This window comes from Falco naumanni, chromosome 8, assembly GCF_017639655.2.
Source record: "Falco naumanni isolate bFalNau1 chromosome 8, bFalNau1.pat, whole genome shotgun sequence".
Classification (NCBI taxonomy): domain Eukaryota; kingdom Metazoa; phylum Chordata; class Aves; order Falconiformes; family Falconidae; genus Falco; species Falco naumanni.
The window spans coordinates 11,758,650-11,775,238 of record NC_054061.1 but is presented as its reverse complement, the minus strand read 5'-3'; the positions used below and the strand labels follow the sequence as shown (position 1 = coordinate 11,775,238).

The 16,589-nt window shown below is 52.8% G+C and overlaps 1 protein-coding gene across 2 annotated transcripts in view; it reads left to right on the top strand.

Annotated features, from left to right (window-relative positions):
- The window catches only part of SH3PXD2B (SH3 and PX domains 2B), a 78,228-nt gene that overhangs the window by 56,640 nt on the left and 4,999 nt on the right, over nucleotides 1-16,589 (top strand). Inside the window, exons 6-13 of one of the 2 annotated variants that reach the window (XM_040603020.1) lie at nucleotides 2,850-2,875; nucleotides 3,201-3,236; nucleotides 9,083-9,217; nucleotides 10,732-10,836; nucleotides 12,857-12,974; nucleotides 14,255-14,481; nucleotides 15,040-15,089; nucleotides 15,582-15,707. In XM_040603020.1, the coding sequence (XP_040458954.1) occupies nucleotides 2,850-2,875; nucleotides 3,201-3,236; nucleotides 9,083-9,217; nucleotides 10,732-10,836; nucleotides 12,857-12,974; nucleotides 14,255-14,481; nucleotides 15,040-15,089; nucleotides 15,582-15,707 (823 nt within the window). The remainder of the gene's footprint in view (nucleotides 1-2,849; nucleotides 2,876-3,200; nucleotides 3,237-9,082; nucleotides 9,218-10,731; nucleotides 10,837-12,856; nucleotides 12,975-14,254; nucleotides 14,482-15,039; nucleotides 15,090-15,581; nucleotides 15,708-16,589) is intronic. The other variant, XM_040603021.1, reaches the window with a different exon arrangement.

Below are 16,589 nucleotides of genomic sequence, written 5' to 3'. Positions count from 1 at the left end.
CCCCAGCCTTTTGCTCCCCATCTCACTCCTTCCCATCAGTGCATCCAGAGGGATGCTGTCTGATACGCTAAAGAAGATGCTTGAGAAACCTGACTCTCTTTTCCTAAAGAAACGTGTCATGGGGATTATTAATTGATGCTAAGGGTTCTCCACATGCAGAAGTTTCCTTTCAGGATTGCACCAGGGGATTATTCGGTTTTTGAAGGACGCTGAACTGAGCCCACCATGAGACTGTCTTGTTTGCTCGGTGTTTTAAGTGAGACTCCAGTCACACGGGAACCCTTGCCTTCAGTGTTCCCAGCAACGAGCTGGGAAGGTCCTGGGAAGCATCTGGAGAACCGGTGCTGGGTTTTACCAGGTGGGAAGTTTTGTGGGGCTGGTTGGTGGCATACAACCACAGCTGTGCATTGGTGCCTTGTAACTGTGCCGTGACTGCCTGGTTCATCTGCACAGCCTGGCTGCTGTGGGAGCGTGCACTAAATGAGTTTCACAGTGGAAGACAGAATGGCCTTTCCTTCTTCTCTTCTTCTGGAGCCACCAGTTTCCAGGAAGCTGTGCACAGGCTCTGCTGCATGCCTTTCTCTGGTCCACAGGGGATGGAGGAGGAGGAGGAGGAGATGCTGCTGGGAGTTTATTGCTGTTTCCTGTCTTGGCTGAGCTCTTGTCCCTCCAAGGTGGTGGGCAGGGGCTGCTCTTTGTATCTTCAGACCTGCAGCTCTTTGTATCCGTGCCAGGAACAACCCAGCAGCAAAGTGAAATTGCAGCTCCTTCCTTGCCCCCTTGCTCAGATGGAGCAGCCGATGAAAGGAAACAGGGGGATGAGTTACAGTAACAGGTTTAGCAGATGGCAGGGGAAAAACAACAGTTATTTCCATCAGCGCCCTCCTGTCAGCACACGGGTGCCATGCCCACCTGCTGATCTCCAGCACGCTCATCTGCTCCTGCTTCGCCTCCCTTCCCCGATGAACCACTGAGCTGAGGCAAATTTAATGGGGCTTATCGATAAACTCTGATTTAGCTCTGCAGTGCGGTCTCTGTTTAGAAATGTCTTTGGGATTCTCTGTCCAGTAGATTCCTTCATTGTTCTCTGCACCTGGGACATGGTATTCAGGTCTTTCACAGTCTGTCATCTCTGAACTTAGATAGCCTCCAGTTTCTAGATAACAAATTCCCCGTTTGTTTCTAGTACATCTTTGTTGCATTTCATTTAATTAATAACCCCATGGATGAGTACCAGAGGTTTAAGGAGCAAAGGGAAGGAGGGACCATGAGGATAAGGCATTGCAAGCAGAATGCATTGCCGGGATGGGTGGGCAGTCTTCGAAGGCAGCCAAGTCCCTGCATCACCCCATCACTCTAGGGGAATAAAATGTCTGCAGTAATTATGGTCTGAAAATGCAGATAAGCTTGAAAGAGAACAAAGCATAGCCCTGCTCTGGCTGGCTTTCTTGTGGAGCATGGGGGGATTCCTTTGCTTGGCCTGAAAACAAAAGGGAGGGAAGGGGAAAAGTTGTTTTGCTGGTGGACTTCATAAGCAGATGAAGGGGCTCCTGGGGTCCATCTGAGCTGGTCCAGCTGCCTTTCCAAGCAGTAGCCAGGCAGCTCAAAGCCTTAGGAGTGTCCCCTTAGCACCAGGTGACTGTTTCCCTCTTTGGAAGCTCCAGTGACTGTTCTGTGCTTGTTACTCTTCCTGGAAGTAACAAGGATTGATGCATGTCTCCTGGTACCAGAATATTTCATCCTGGCCAGATGGGCTTGATCCATCACACCTGCGAGCCCGAGGGGTGGGGAGAACAGTCTCCTCCGTAAGTGAACAGGGAGCAGGTTACCGTCACGCCACACTACAGCAGTTTTCAAGGCCACAGTGGTAAATTATACATCATGTTGAGAGCTCTTTTGTAGCAACATGGACCACTGTGGTCAGGCTGGTGACAGGCTGGTCGGGTGTCTTGGTTTGTTACCCATGGTTTTTTGCGGCTTTTCTGGACCCGTATTTTCCTTGATTTGGTGTTTATTTTTAAGTTGTAAAATGCCCCAGATTTCATTGTCCCTGAAGAGAACTGTGCTTGTGCCCTGGGTTTGAGACTGTTCAGCAACCGTGTTTCTCGGCAACATTCAAATAAGAGAAGGGACCCAGGTCCTGTGGTTTCTGACCCATCCCATCGGTGGTGTGGCTAGCACTGGCCATAGTAAGAGGACTTGGGCTGAAGCTACCTCATTGCCTCCTCATAACTACCAATGACTCCTACTTGCTGTGTCCTGGAGGCAATTCTGCTGCTGCACAACCCTGGTGTTCATTCTTTCTGCAGCACTTTAATGGCTTGTCCTGGTTTGGAGTATAATGTTTGCCCCTTCCACAACTGCTCCCCATCCTTGTCCCCAAGAGAGGCATGGGACGAGGAGGAACTTCAGTATTTCCCTTTTTGTCTATCTTCCGACTGGTGCCCGCTTCTGTGGGAGTTGTGGTCTGTACTGGGAGCAGCTTTGGGGGTTTGGGCTTCCCCAGCTCCTGACTGTGCTGCCAGATCATCCCAATCCACCCGCCTTTGCCAAGTGACATGGTGGGAGTTGTGGCTGTCAGACCAAGCCACCAAGGAGGCCAGGCCAGCAACCGAGCCTCACCGTGGGAAAGACTGAAGTATTAAATTACTAAATGAAGGGAGGGGAGAAACGGACTGTTTGCGAGGCGGGTGATGCTCCATGTCACCCATGGAGACATTAGCTGGTTGAGGGAGGTCAGCGGCCTTGCCAGGGCCAGCACTGTTGTGCTTTCCTGGGTGGATTTGTCACTTGGCCGACAACCCAGCTGGCCCCATCTCTCTGCTGACACTCTTTCTTTTCTTTTTCAGGGAGCCCATTGGAAAGAAGAGGTCTGGTAAGGACTCCTTTCTTCTCTGCTGGTTCCACCAACTCCTCCTTTCACTCACGCTGTGGTCTCCTGGAGCAGGGCGAGAGCCTGGCCCCATGGCGAGCCAAACCCCTGCTGTGCTCCCCCGTGGGGCTCCCTGACATGGCATGCCCCCTCCATCCACCCAGGATTTCACTGCAGCCTCCAAGTCCCATTCCCGTGCCCCCCGTGCCTCCCGTGGTGCTCCCACGGCGCTGGCCTCCCCATTCACTCATTCATCGACTTGTTGCCACTTGAGTTCGTTTCCCTCCCCACCTCATGCCTTGTCTCCCGTTGTTTGTTCCTCCATCAGGGTTTATCCAGAGAACGGCCTCTTTCCTGCAGAGAGGTAGTAACAGCTGCTCACTACCCGGCCCTTGCTCTTGCTTTGCCTTTCGCCGGGGGGACACCTGCTCGGGCTGGGCGGGCAAGCCCCTTGCAAGAAGCTGTCACGTCCCCCGTAGCTTTCTGTGGTGGCTGGTGAACATGGGGCGGTAGTGGAGAGGAGGTACGGCGGGCTGGGACTGGCGCTTGGCTGGCGATGCAGCTCCACGTGCAGGGGCTGTGTCACTGTGGTCTTGGTCTTGGGTGAAGGGCAGGGCTTGGGCTGCAGCCAGGAGGATGGGGAGACAAAAATTCCCAAGTCTGGAGGAGGGTCTGAGCTGTGTCGTGGTCAGCGTGAGGCTGAAAGTCTCCTGATGCAGCAGCGCGTTCTGCTTTGTGGTTGCACTGGCTGGGACCCTTTGGGTTGACTGTTGAGTCTGGGATGCTCTACCCCTGCTCCTCTACCCCTGCTCCTCAAGAGAGGGCAACATCTCTAAAAGACCCCCTAGTTGGTGTGTTTTAGCGGTTATCTGAGCTTCTCAGGAAGAGGAGGAGGTGAGTAAGAGGAGGGGAAGAGCCTTCAGTCTGTGGATTGAGGAGGTCATCTTTTGGCTACTGGAGTTGCAGAAGTTACAAAAATAGCACAACGGTCTTTGGGAAGGAAGGTCTGAGCCTTGGCTGGATGGAGATTCTGCTGAAATAGGTTGTGGAAAGGGCTTTGGCCAGCGAGTTGGCACTGCCATGAGCTTCATAAGCAAATACATGTGCAGGTGAGCGGGTTCCTCTTGGAGGAGGGAGAAAAAGGGTACAGGGGAGACTCAAAGATGTGTTTCCAATTTCTTTCCCACTGGAGCATGTCATCCCTCCCTCAGGAACCGATGGTGTCCCAGCATCTTAACTGAGACTAGCTGTAGAATGCATATGGAAAGCTCGGGTGATGTCTGCGGGAACGGTGGCTCCTGGTTTTGGTCTGGTCTCATGGACAGGTCATAACAGGGTGCTCTCCTGATTGCTAAGCAGGGGTTTACCAGTAAGGTTAAAACCTGTGGACAACATTTTCTCCTCAAAGTCTGACTGCTGCAGGGTGTGTCTGTCAAAGCTGGACCTTGGTAAGGTCATTTTACAGCTCTCGTGAGCCGTTTGCAAGTGCAGACTGCGGGTTTTGTACTAGCTTTCTTGTGCTGAGTGGTGGGTCTTCAGCTAGCTTTGGAGGCAGAGAGAAGCATCTGGCTGTGGGCAGGGACAAAACTGCAGGTTTTTTTCCTTCTCCTCTCTTTTGATAAAACAGAGGTAAAATAAAGATACAATCTCCTTCATCTTGAAAACTTCTTTTGTGTGCTGGCTCAGCAGGAACATTTGGTGAGTCAGGGAAGGGTGTTACGTTTCCCTGTGAGATCAGTGTGTGTTTAGATCACTTTGAATCCAGTCCACTTACAACAGATGAGAGACAAGAAGGCCTCTCTGGGGTTGAGAAGAAGAGGAAGAATATTGCTGACGCATAACTTAAGTTTTTTGAGGGCAGTGTTCGATTTAAGGATGCTGGCTCTTAGAGAAGCAGGAGCTTTCCTCCTGCTTGCGTACACAGCTTCGTCCTGCCTTCCCACTGCAGGCTATGGGCAGCTTCTCTCTGCCATCCTGTTGGCGTGGTGGGTTTCTTAAGTGACGCCAGGATGTTGCTGAGGTCGAAGAGAAAACACTGTTTTGAAATGGGATTTAAGCAAACGCTGGGATGCGAAGGGGGTTAAAGTGCTGCCTGCCTTCAGCCTCCTGCGGTGACCGAGACACTCGAGTGAAGTTTGCTGTTGTGAGGAGGGCCCAGTGTGAGTGAGCGCTGGAAATAAAATCTGCTTCCTCTGCTTAGTTTTTTTTACCAGTATTTGTAATCCCACATGTCTGCGAGCCTTAGGAATGGCCCAGGCTCCATACAGCCTGCAGCTCGCCGGCAGGTGGGTTGTTCCCCAGACTCCGGGACTCTGAAGACTGACTTGGCCACTGATTTAGGTATGTCTAGAAGCAGTTGTTCTGTCAGTCCCCCAGACCATTTTGGATATTTCTATTATCTCTTCCTCTTGCGGTTCGACAGAAAGCATAGGTGGAGAGTCACGGGCTCATTGCAGCACTGAGTTAGCGCGGAAGAAGCTGAAACTGTCTCCAGAGTTTATATTTGGGTGGAGCAGCCCAAGGAGGCTAGGAGGGAACTCTAATATCCCCGTCAGTTTTACTTCTGATGCTCTTTTGCGTGGCCGTGATTTTTTTGCTGTGCTATGTAATGTGCCTGCAGTGGCGTAGAGACCCCAAACCACAGTATTCAGTACAGTGAGAGACAGGGGAGACAGCTCTCGTGTCACACAGCAGCCACAGGGGGACCTTTGGAAGCGGTATGGTATTTCCATGTGATTATTTTCCAGTTCTGGAAAAATCCCTGGAGAGATGGGAGGGGTTGCAAAGAGTGCAGTGCAGCATCTAGTGCCCGTTTCATGTGAGAGAAGGAAGAAAATCACTTTTGCAGTACTGATCTTTACAAAATCATCAGGTCTGGGAAAAGAGGGGCTGTCCTGAGAGCGCTGGGTCTGATTAGCACAGGCCACAGAACTGGAGGAAGAAACTTCATCCAAAGTATGACATTTTTGGAAGATGCATTAGGCAAAGACTGGAGTGTACAACAAGGGCAGGCTTCAAAAACAAATACCTGTGCCCCCTTATTTCAGTTCTGAGCTCTATGTTTCAATCTGAAGGCACCGATGTCCAAGCCCCGTAAGAAAGTTCTCGCTTTTGGCACTGATACTGCGACGCCAGAAGTTGGAAAGGCTGGAAATGTTGCAAGCGACCCCATATCTATGACTTTTCCTACTGGTTTTGTACATCTCAACGCTGGGTGAGTGGCCAAGTTCCCGCTCAAGCAAAAGCTGCAAAGATTGATAGACTGACCCATATGTGATATGTCTTGAGAGCAGGGTCACGGTGCTGAGCCGTCCTTGGGCTGGCAGCTGGGATGAGCACTGCCTTGGGGCAGCTTCTGCCTGGCCCTGTCTGCAGAGCTGAGTGCATCTCCCCAGTGACCTTCCTGCATCCACGGCAAGAAACATCTCTGCAAGTTCAGTCCAAGGACCTCAGTGGTCTCTTGACTCGATGCCCATCCCTTCTCTAAGCCACGTTTTGTCTCAGCTCACAGGTGAGGGGTGTTCGGGATATACAGTCTGTGCTCCTGCCTACAGCTGTCTGCAGAACTCGCTCTTTTGTGGGCTCTGGACTGTACTGATGCTTCCTCCCCTCCACAGCTGCAGAGCTTTGGTACTGTGTCTCATCTTAGATGGTAAGGTTTACACCATTGCTATTTTTCAGACCCAAGTCTGCCCATACATAGGATGTTTTGTTGTTCAGTGTGTATTTTTGTGGTTGAGGACGATTATGCCAGGTGAAGATGCTCCTGAAATTAACTCCTACTTCTTCCTCCAAGCTCAGTTTACCACTTCTGTTGTTGGTTTAATAGGTACGTTGGAGGATCCAGAATTGCCTGTTGAATCTACAAATAGCCTCAGAGCAATGGCTGTAATTATAGCGAGGGAGGCAGAAAGGAGAGTACTTCTCTCTTCCTATAGCTGTTGTTGTTCTCTTGGGGGCTGGGTAGATCCCTGACCGCTTTAAGCACAAACCTTTAATTGAGCTAGTAGAACAGGTAGCCGTAGCATCCCCCATTCACTTTAGAGCGCTATTTTTAATCCTGTCTGGTGCCCCACCTCTGGGTTTTGGCGTGGAGGAAGCTTTCATTAGTGGTAACAGATCCTCTGCGCTTGGCCAGCTCACCTGGAGCTCTGCAGGGTGCTGTTTATAGCAGAGTAACACGGACAATTTGCCTCCTCTTCCCTTAAATAAGACTGTCCTGAAGATACATTGTTCATTTACATCTTCTTGTGGTCTTTCTTTCTCAGAACCAGTTTGAGAGCTTGTGACCTTGTGCACAGGAGAACTTCTCTGTGAGGCAGCAGAACTTCCTAGGATTGCTGAAGGACCTGCTAGGTCTTATCCGTCTCTACTCATACCCTTTCAGGATGAGTATGCCACCCCAGGTTTCCTCTGGGGGAACCTATGCCCTGCCATAGGATCCTCCACAGGAAAGATGTTTTGTCAGGCTGAGACCTCTCGTGTTGGGCGAGCCACTGGAGCCTTTTGCGGTGTAGGTGCACTTGCCCATAGAAACTTGTTCCTGGTAACAGTCTGAATTTTTTTGCCACATTTCACCTAACTGTCCCAAGGCACTACCACTCTCTGTGTAGTTTCACACCCTCGAGAGACTGGGAGGTAGTTGTCCCATGTATCTGCCGTGTCGTAGCAGCTGGAGGGCTGGGCCAGATGCGATTTCTGCCCCAGCCCAAAACTTGAGGCTCCCTGCTCAGAGTACATGCACAGCCCCTGTAAATATGGCTTAACGCTCCTGATCAGGGGTGTGATTCTTTTGTATCACTCATGCTATAGTAATTAACACTCTCCTATTTCCAAAGCACTTGGCAAATATTAATTAATTCTTACTGCAGCTGGGGAGAACAGGGTAATGTAATTGCGTCTTCATCTGACAGGTTGTGAAGCTGCAAGGAAAAGAGTTGGACAGGGGGTCAGAGCCAGGGCTGGGGGCAGAGGGGAGGCACGGGCAGGATTTTCTGACACCTTTTTCCTTCTTGGATGTTTTTGGAGGCAGATGAGCAAGTGCTGCTGGTGCTGGGGGTAACCGAACGCCTTGCGGCTGGTGATGGGAGGCTGAGCCCAGGCAAACACCCGGCTCGGTGGTGCTGAGCGAGCTGGGCTCAGCACTGAGTACCCGCAGCGCTTGCTCGCCTGAGCCTGCAAAGCCCTGGCTCACTGCACGGTCTCCCCCGCACGCAGCAAGCCCCTGTGCACGTGCGGGAAGAGGGTCACTTTGCTGGGCGTACAGGGATGCGCCTGGGGCCGCGTTCCTAAAGCAGTGACAGGTGCGAGTGGAAGCCCCTGTCGCAGTGCCCCATAGCAAGGTATCCAGGGCACTCTCCTGAAGGAAAACGCGCCTGCAAAATACAAGCCAGCCTTGCGGTGCTGTGCCCAGCCGCTGTCCCCTGGCAGAGCAGGGGCTGGTGACATGCCCGGCTGTCCCCTGGCCTTAGCCCGCAGTGCCACCTGCAGCCTGCCCAGCCCCGTGCCACCAGCGCCCGGCCACCCCAGCCCTCCCCCGGGTGTCAGGCCAAAGGAGAGCTTTGCTGTCCGTGTATCTTGCCCGTCTGCTCCTCCTTGGGGTATATTTTTCTTTTCTGACGTGAAATTGGGATCTCCAGCAGGAGGAGCGGAGCAGAGTTAGTGGAGCAAATAGCAGAGAGAGCAAACGGCACTGGTGACTTGTGAGGAGGGGCTGGAATACCTGCGGGCACCCCCTTGATGGCAGGGGGATGCTGCTCTGTCCTGCAAACACCCCTCCACCTGGGTGTCCAAGCTCTTTAGCCAGGACCAGCAAACCCACTGCAGGTTGTGTGTATTGAGTTGCTGCCTGAGCCGGTCTGTGCCTTGGGGTAGCTGATGGCAGTGCACAGGAGAGCCCCCTCGCTCCCCCACAGCAGGGACCAGGTGTGCATCTGCGGTGGTGGTGGGGTTGCTTGGACGGCTCTGTGGGCAGGAAGGTGGGTAGCAAGTGAAAGGTCTCACCTGGCTGTACCCATCTCACCTGGCTGCTGGTTCGGTCTCTCTCCTCCTCACTCTGCCCAAGTCTCTGGCTCACGTCTCTCACGCTGGGGTCCCCAGGGTGTCCTGGAGCTGCTCGCAGGCCAGCAGGTGCTTGGGAGTGGTGGCCCGTGCTCTTGGGAGCTGGTGCTGACCCTGGCACATGGGTCGGTTCTTGTCCCCACTGTGCAGGAGCTGACTCTGCGTCGGTCGACCCCTTGGTGCTGGAGCAGTATGTCGTGGTGGCGGACTACCAGAAGCAGGAGAGCTCCGAGATCAGCTTGTGCGTGGGCCAGTTGGTGGATATCATTGAGAAGAACGAATCAGGTACCGAGAGTTTGGCTTGGCAGAGGGCATCAGGTCTACTCTGCGTTACAGAGCAGGGCAGGAATAGCAATCCTGTATTGTCAGTGTTTTCCTAATAGGACCTTAAGCAAAGCAACCTCTAGGCACCTCACAGGGATGCCCTTGGATGCTATGCTGAGGTGGGATGTGGAGGAAGCAGCGTCAGTCTGCAGGCTGTCTGTATGAGCGTGGACAAGACTTCAGGACTGTCTCTAAAGGAAGGGTCTGATTACCCGTGTGCTGAGCGCCAGGCGCCGTCCATCTTTTACACTCTTCACTTTATGCTTCTTCACGCTGAAAAACTTGGCTGATGGGTCCCGAGGACAAAAGCCAAGCTTTTCGGAGGTGGCAAGCTTGTTTTATTGACAGAGAGGGACACTCTCATGGTGCCCATGAAAGCCCCCATTGTACATTCACGATTCCTGCATCCGAACACAATGAAGCACCCGGCTGTGGAGCAGAGCAGGCAGCCGAGATATTCACTTGCTTCAGAACTTAAACTTGCTCTTAATCTTTGCCAAAGGATCGAGTCATGTCATGGGCCCAGCTTCTGCAGTTTGTTGGAAAGCAGAATTTATTCCCTGAAGTTAAAAGAAGTTGCTTAGCTGGGGGGCTGAAGACCAGTAGTGAAAATAGATTTTTAAATTCTGGAAAGCTGGTCCTCAGAGGATTAGTTGACCAGGGGCTATGTTTGAGAATGAGGAGAGTAAAAGCAACCCCGAAGGAAGCAAAACCTATTAGCACAGCCAATTCAAAAGCTATGGCAAATAATTTATTTATCAAATGTCAGCCCTGGTTTTCCCTTCCATGCAGGTAGCTGCTGATTCCCTCCCTGACAACCTAGTTGTCTTTCTAAATGGCTCTCCAGTGAGGTTCTGAGGATAATGCTCTGTCTTTATTTCCCCACACCCCCAAAGACAGAAATAGCTTGTGCTTTAATAACTGAGGATCATGCATTTATTTTGATTGGACACCCAGGGTGGCCCAGAATTGCTTGTGGCCGCTATGGAGCTGGCTAGCTTTCCGCTGGGAGAGCTCATGTTTTAATCCTGCATTTACTCTTAGCTTTTAAAATTCGCTGTTTCCACAAATGTAAAGAAGGCGAGAACGCAGCAGGAGTCAGCTATTGATTTGCAGACAGTGTATTCATCTCTGCTAATTAGCCTGGGCTTCCTGGCCCAGACCAAGGGAAAATGAACTATGAAGGGACAGAAAAAGGAAAACAAACATGGTGGCTGGAGCCGTTCAGCTCTCAGAGCCTCTCCCGTTTTTCATGTAGGGGGAACTGTACATTTAGGTATCATTCAGCTGTGATTCTCCGCGCTGCTGTCTGTGCTCCCTTTCAGATAGCGCTTGGCTTTGTTGCTTTGGGGTCACCCCAGCTTCCTCTCTAGGCAGCAAGGAGGGGAAACCCCCCCCCCAGATTTATTGTTTGGAGGGAGGTTTTGGCTGGTGGAAGCCCTTGGCTGAGCCACCTGCTGGTTTTTTTTTCTCAGGCTGGTGGTTTGTGAGCACGTCAGAGGAGCAAGGCTGGGTGCCAGCGACCTGCCTGGAGGCTCAGGATGGCGTCCAGGATGAGTTCTCAATGCAGCCCGATGAAGGTAAGAGGCTGCTGGAGACACCTGCCCCAGCTTCTTCCTGCTGGACTGCACTGAGCTGCTGGCAGGACCGCACAGCCCTCCCCGAGTTAGGCAGGGCACGAGCCCAGGGAAGGACAAACCCACCCGTGCTGTTCAGTCATGTCTGTCTGCAATGGTCCTGCTTGCCCAGCGCCCTGCTCCAGCGCTGCAGCTGGCGGTGTAACTGCTGGCCTTTCTGCTCCCCCACAGAGGGGCTGAAGGTGCCACCTCCAGGGAATGCTCAGTTCTGCCATCCCAGTGCCTCCTTTAGGCCCCTGGCAGCTGTTTTACCTGCACTGGAGGAGGAGCAAAGCTCAAGTCCTAGGGCAATTCATGTGTTTTCTAAATCCGTGCAAAATGAAAGAGCACGCATGAGTTCCTGTTACGAGAAATGCAAGGTTGCAACCTTTGCTTAGAGCAAATCTGAAGCACCCCTGGAGGACACATCCTCCCTTTGACCACTGTATGCTCAAAGCAGTGCTGTTGCTGGCTCGGCCCCTCTGGGGAGATGGAGGTGGGAGGGGGGCTCAGACCAGGGAGGGTCCCCAGAGGGCTTCAGGTGAGTACAGTCTGTGCCCCTCGCTGGTGTCAGCCCTGTCTCCTCTTGGACCTGAAGTGCCACCTCCTTACATCCTTTCTTGTCCTTCTCCTGCTTCCCCAACATGCTCTTCCCAGTCCCATGGAGATACTGGTCTCTGCCCAGGCACGTTGGCCGCCGTCGGACTCTTGGGGACTTATACACCAGTGGATGGGGTCAAGGTGGACTTCATAGAGACTTGTTTGGCTGCCCATGTTTTGTGCTTGGAGCCTTGTCTGCATGTCTGCTTTGCATGTGGTGAACCGTGCTTGTGTCAGGCCTCAGTGTGTGCCATACGTGCTCCTTCACCATCCCTTAGGGCCGCTCACCTCCACACTCTTCCCTCTCGTCAGCTGTTCCTTCTTACTTTTTGAGGCTTGTTTTGGGTACAGAAGCTGGAGTTTCTGCTTTCCCCTGACACATGTATACAGACTTCTTGCAACTGCTGCCTTAGTTCCTGTAAGAGTAACTCCCCCGAGCCATGGCCCTGGGGTTGGTGCCTCAGATGGGGTCAGCAGGAGAAGAGCCAGCTTGGTCTTGCTGGATGTGACAGGACATTTTCTCCTTTGACTCATTTGCATGAAGGGGGTGGGAAATCGGGCCCTTGAGGGGCTGTGCTCCTCCAAGAAGATAAATCCAGGAAACCTGCGTGGTAGGGATGTATGAATGTCCAGAGGTGTGGGGTCTGGACATAGATTTTTCCTAAAATGGCTTTCACCTTACTGTGGCACTGCTTAAGCACGAGCAATTGCTTTCCTGGATTTCTTCCAGAGGAGACAGGACAAGGTGCGGTAGAGGGGTGGATGGATGGATCTGTTTTGTCCAACATGTTGTCCGCATGGCTGTTAGGATGTTTCCCTTCCACTTGAAGGGAAGAGCATCCATGTCCCTGCTTACAATCATTCGGTCTAGTGGACAGGACGTCAGACTCTTCTCCAGGCTCACCAGGTGGTTTTGACCAGTGTCTTGGAGGGACTCAGCTGTGCGTGAGAGCACGTCTGTATGTGTGGGGTTACTCCCTGACTGCCTGTGGGATTTGTCTCCCTGTGTAGAGGACAGTTCTTCAGAGGCTCTGAGAAAGAAATTTGAACTGGAAAGGATCCATCAAAGAGCTTCTGTGGAGAGCGGGTGAAAGGAGAGCTGTCATGTAACAGATAGTCTCTGGTCCTAAGGGAGATGAGGAACTGGTTTAGACAACTTCTCCTTCAGCCAACTAGCTCACCAAAGTTTACATTTCAAAATGCAGCTGCGTTTGTTTTGAAATACATTTCACTGGCATTTCTCTTCTGAATGGTTGTGTATCTCTGTGTGTTTGCACCTATATTACAAGAACTATCATTTGTATAAAGCACTTAGCTATTGTTCAACCGAGTCCAGGTTTCCATAAAACAATATCTCTGTGAAACTGCACTTTCTTTCCGACAGAGGAGAAGTACACTGTTATTTACCCATATACTGCACGAGACCAGGATGAAATGAACCTGGACAAAGGGGCTGTGGTGGAGGTGATCCAGAAGAACCTGGAGGGCTGGTGGAAAATCAGGTACTGTCCCTACCTCTTGCTCTTCCCTGACATGCAGCTGGGGGCTGTGCAAAGCAGAGACCCAATGTGCATGGGATGTACAGTCCGAAGGCAAGTCTAGGGTACTGGGAACGGCAGATTACCAGAACTCGTCTCTCTCCGTCCCGTCAAACCAAGGCTAGGGGACACTCAGGGCTTCAGCCAAGCGTAGCTGTGGTTGAACATCTTTAAAATCCCCCGATTTCCTGTGTGGGGAGGTGGACTGCGTCATGGCATCACATGCCCCAGCAGTGCAAAGGAACCAGTATGAGAGCATTAGTGTTACGTTGTGCTGCTGATAGGAAAACCAGCAAGTGTCCCAGAGGCAGGCTGGATCCTCTGGCTGTGTTAGGAGGCTCCTGCAGAGAAGAGCCATTGTCCGGGCCAGGTCTGCTGTGTGCAGGGTGTGCCAAAGACTCCAGGTCATCCTGAGCTGATACTTGTTTTCTGCTGGAAGCTCATTTTCTCTTTTCTGTGGTCTAGCAAATGGCCGGACTTGAGCAGGGTGGGAGCACATGCTGCAGTTTTCTTAACCTTACATTGAACCTGTGGTCTTGGCAGCAGCAAAGCCCCAGAAAAACATCCATTGACTTTTCAAGTGGAGGAGAGCTGCCACAAGAACTCTAAAGGCAATTACAAGCTCAGTAGCCGGTGCCATCTGAGCACAGTGGCTGCAGCCCAGCCAGCGGGGGAGAGTCTCTGACACTGGCACGGGACCCTCCAGCATGGCAGGGAAACTCTGCAGATGTGGTTTTTCAATCGGATCACGGGGCTGGTTTCTCTCCTAAACAGTGCAAATTTAGAGCAAGGAAGGGATCCAGGCTGCTGGCACGCAGGCGGAGGGCTTGTGCTTTCTCCAAAGACCAGGTACATCGATCCTAGCAGCAGCCCTCACGTTTTCCCTTCTGCTTTCCCTGTCAGTGTGTTTTATTCCTGAACCGGTGCCACTGCCGAGGCACAAAGGAAATGGGGCTTTGTGCTGTTCCCAGCCCTTGGTCCACTGGCTGCAGCCAGCTTGCATGGGAGCGTTAGTCATGGCTGGAGCTCTCTAGGTGCCTGTGTGCCACGGAGCATGACATCTGGCAAGCTCTTTTTGCCCAGATCACACGGTACCTTTGGTCAGCATGTGTCTGGAGCTCTGGCTCCAGGTCTGAGGGCTCAACACCACTCGAGTGCAGTGGGTTGCTCCCCCAGGAAGAGCTCGCAGCCCCGGTGCAGCATCAGGGCTCTGTGCAGTGACGCTGCCGTTGTTACCACTGCAGGTACCAGGGCCAAGAAGGCTGGGCCCCTGCCTCCTACCTCAAAAAGGGGAATGGAGAGATGTTCTCACAGAAGCTGGGGTCAGGCTCCTCCGCTCATTCATGTGCCTTGGATCTGGATGGCATCTCCCGGCAGCAGGTCCTGGCAAGCCGAGAGAAGGATGGACTCACTGGCCAAAGGGATGGGAGATTTGACAGTCGTCCCCTGCCCAATGCTGATATCCGACGCAGTAAGTGCTGGTCGGGAAGAGGCTGGTGGTGGCTGGGGGATAAGCGCAGCCTTTCCTGCAGGCTTTTGGGTGATGTAATGGGGTGTGAGGGAGGCAGAAGGCTTGCAGGTGCTGTGAGTTCTGCAGCAAGGTGTGGAGGTGGCATTGCACGGGCACAGTGCTGCCCAGGGACCTGCTGAGGATCAGCAATGTGATGGGGATCCCCTCCCAGACTGCAGGTTCAGCTGGAGATGCTCTCCTCTCAGAAGCTGGGGCATTTTAATCCCTCTGCAGGCCAGGTCTTCTGGGTTAGGTCTGCAATAAAAAAGCAGTCTCACATGGTCAAAGTGCAAAAAACAAATGGTGCAAAGATGGTTCCTCTTCTAGTGGAATGTCCTTGAAACCTGAGTGAGCCATGCTACTCAGGGTACCAGGCAGACAGGTTCTTCCTTCAGCTTCCTTGCCCCATGGGTCAGGTTCGGTCTTTGCCTTTCTATTTTCTCTGCTACTTGCCTTTTGTGAACACACGTGAAACCAAAAGCCAGAAACTCAACAGTATCTGAAATTCTTCCTCCACAGAGTCACCAAAGATGAGGCAGAGACCCCCACCTCGCCGAGATCTCACCATAGTAAGTGCCAGCTGATGTAGGAGACCAGCAGTGGCAAGGGAGTCGGAGAGAAGCACTGGAAGGAGCTCTGGTTACTGGTTATTCTTTGCCTGGGATCTTGCCCCTGTACCGTGGGCTCTGCTCTTGGTCAAGGCTGGAGTACACATGCTGCCTCCCTGCTGACTTAAGACTCCTGTCTTTGCGTGTGGTCTTTAAATGAACTTTTGGCTAGTCTGTCCTGCAAGGCTGAGTTGCCAGTGGGAGGCTGCAGACTGGCTTCGTCCCTCGGGAGGGTGACCCTGCTGTCAGCGAGAGCTCTGGCACTGAGCAGTTTTCTGCTCAGCCTGGAAATGGCTTGCTGGTTCGTGTTGGTTCGTGATGCTCCATGGGCACAGCTGATCTCTCTGGTCTGGCTGTGCTGGCTTGTGTCTCTGCAGGCTAGTGGGCTGTGTGGATATTGTGTCACACCTGCTGTAGAAACACGCTGATGGGTTTTCTTTTTTCTTGTCATAGCCACGTGGTTTGAACCTGCCTAAACCTCCTGTCCCTCCTCAAGTGGAAGAGGAATATTACACCATTGCTGACTTCCAGACCACCATCCCTGACGGCATCAGCTTCCAGGCAGGAATGAAAGTAGAGGTGAGACTGTCATCTTCCCTTCTCCCATCTTCACGTCAGGACAGCACTCCTGACTCCCATTGTCCTGGGACCTGTTTCAGGCAGGAGCTTGCTTTCCAGGCAGGGAGGATACGCTCACCACAGTGTTCTGGGTGGAAACCAGGCATGGTGGGGCATATGATTGCCTCCGTGGACTGTTAACAGCCCAGGGCTCGCCTAGCACGGGAGAGAAACCTGTATGAGCTCATGAGACTTTGGAGTCCATGGTGCTCTTGGTGGCCTCCTGTACCCCAAGCACATGGGTGCTGTGTTGTCTGAGCTAATGGAAATTAAACCCACATCACAAATCAGGGTAGAGATGGTGGCTTTTTTTTTAGTTAGGCCAGGTGTGAAGTTAAAAGCCCTTCCAGAATTGCTTTCCTGGCACACCCGCTTTGCTGGCAAGATCCCTCTTGCAAATGTTATTTTGCTTTTCCAAATATAAGCTGTGCCTCGCCAAGAGGACTTTTTCTGTATGGCTGCCCCAGTCAGTGCCTCCCAGGTCCCAGCCCCACCTCTGGAGCACGCACAGCTGGCGGTGGCTGCTCCGTGCGGTGTCGCTGCGGGTTGCTCGCTCCAACAGTGCCGCGCAGTGGCCATGGCCGGTACCCGGCATCCCGGTACCCGGCCGGCATCCCGGTACCCGGCCGGCATCCCGGTACCCGGCCGGCATCCCGGTACCCGGCCGGCATCCCGGCACCCGGCCGGCATCCCGGTACCTGACATCCTGGTACCCAGCCGGCATCCCGGTACCCAGCATCCCTGCCCTGCCTCTGGGGTGGGATGGTGACAGTACAGCCACAGCTCCTTGATGTGGCTATGTTGTTCCTTAGTACCGTGACGCACAGGTCCCCTTCCCTGGCA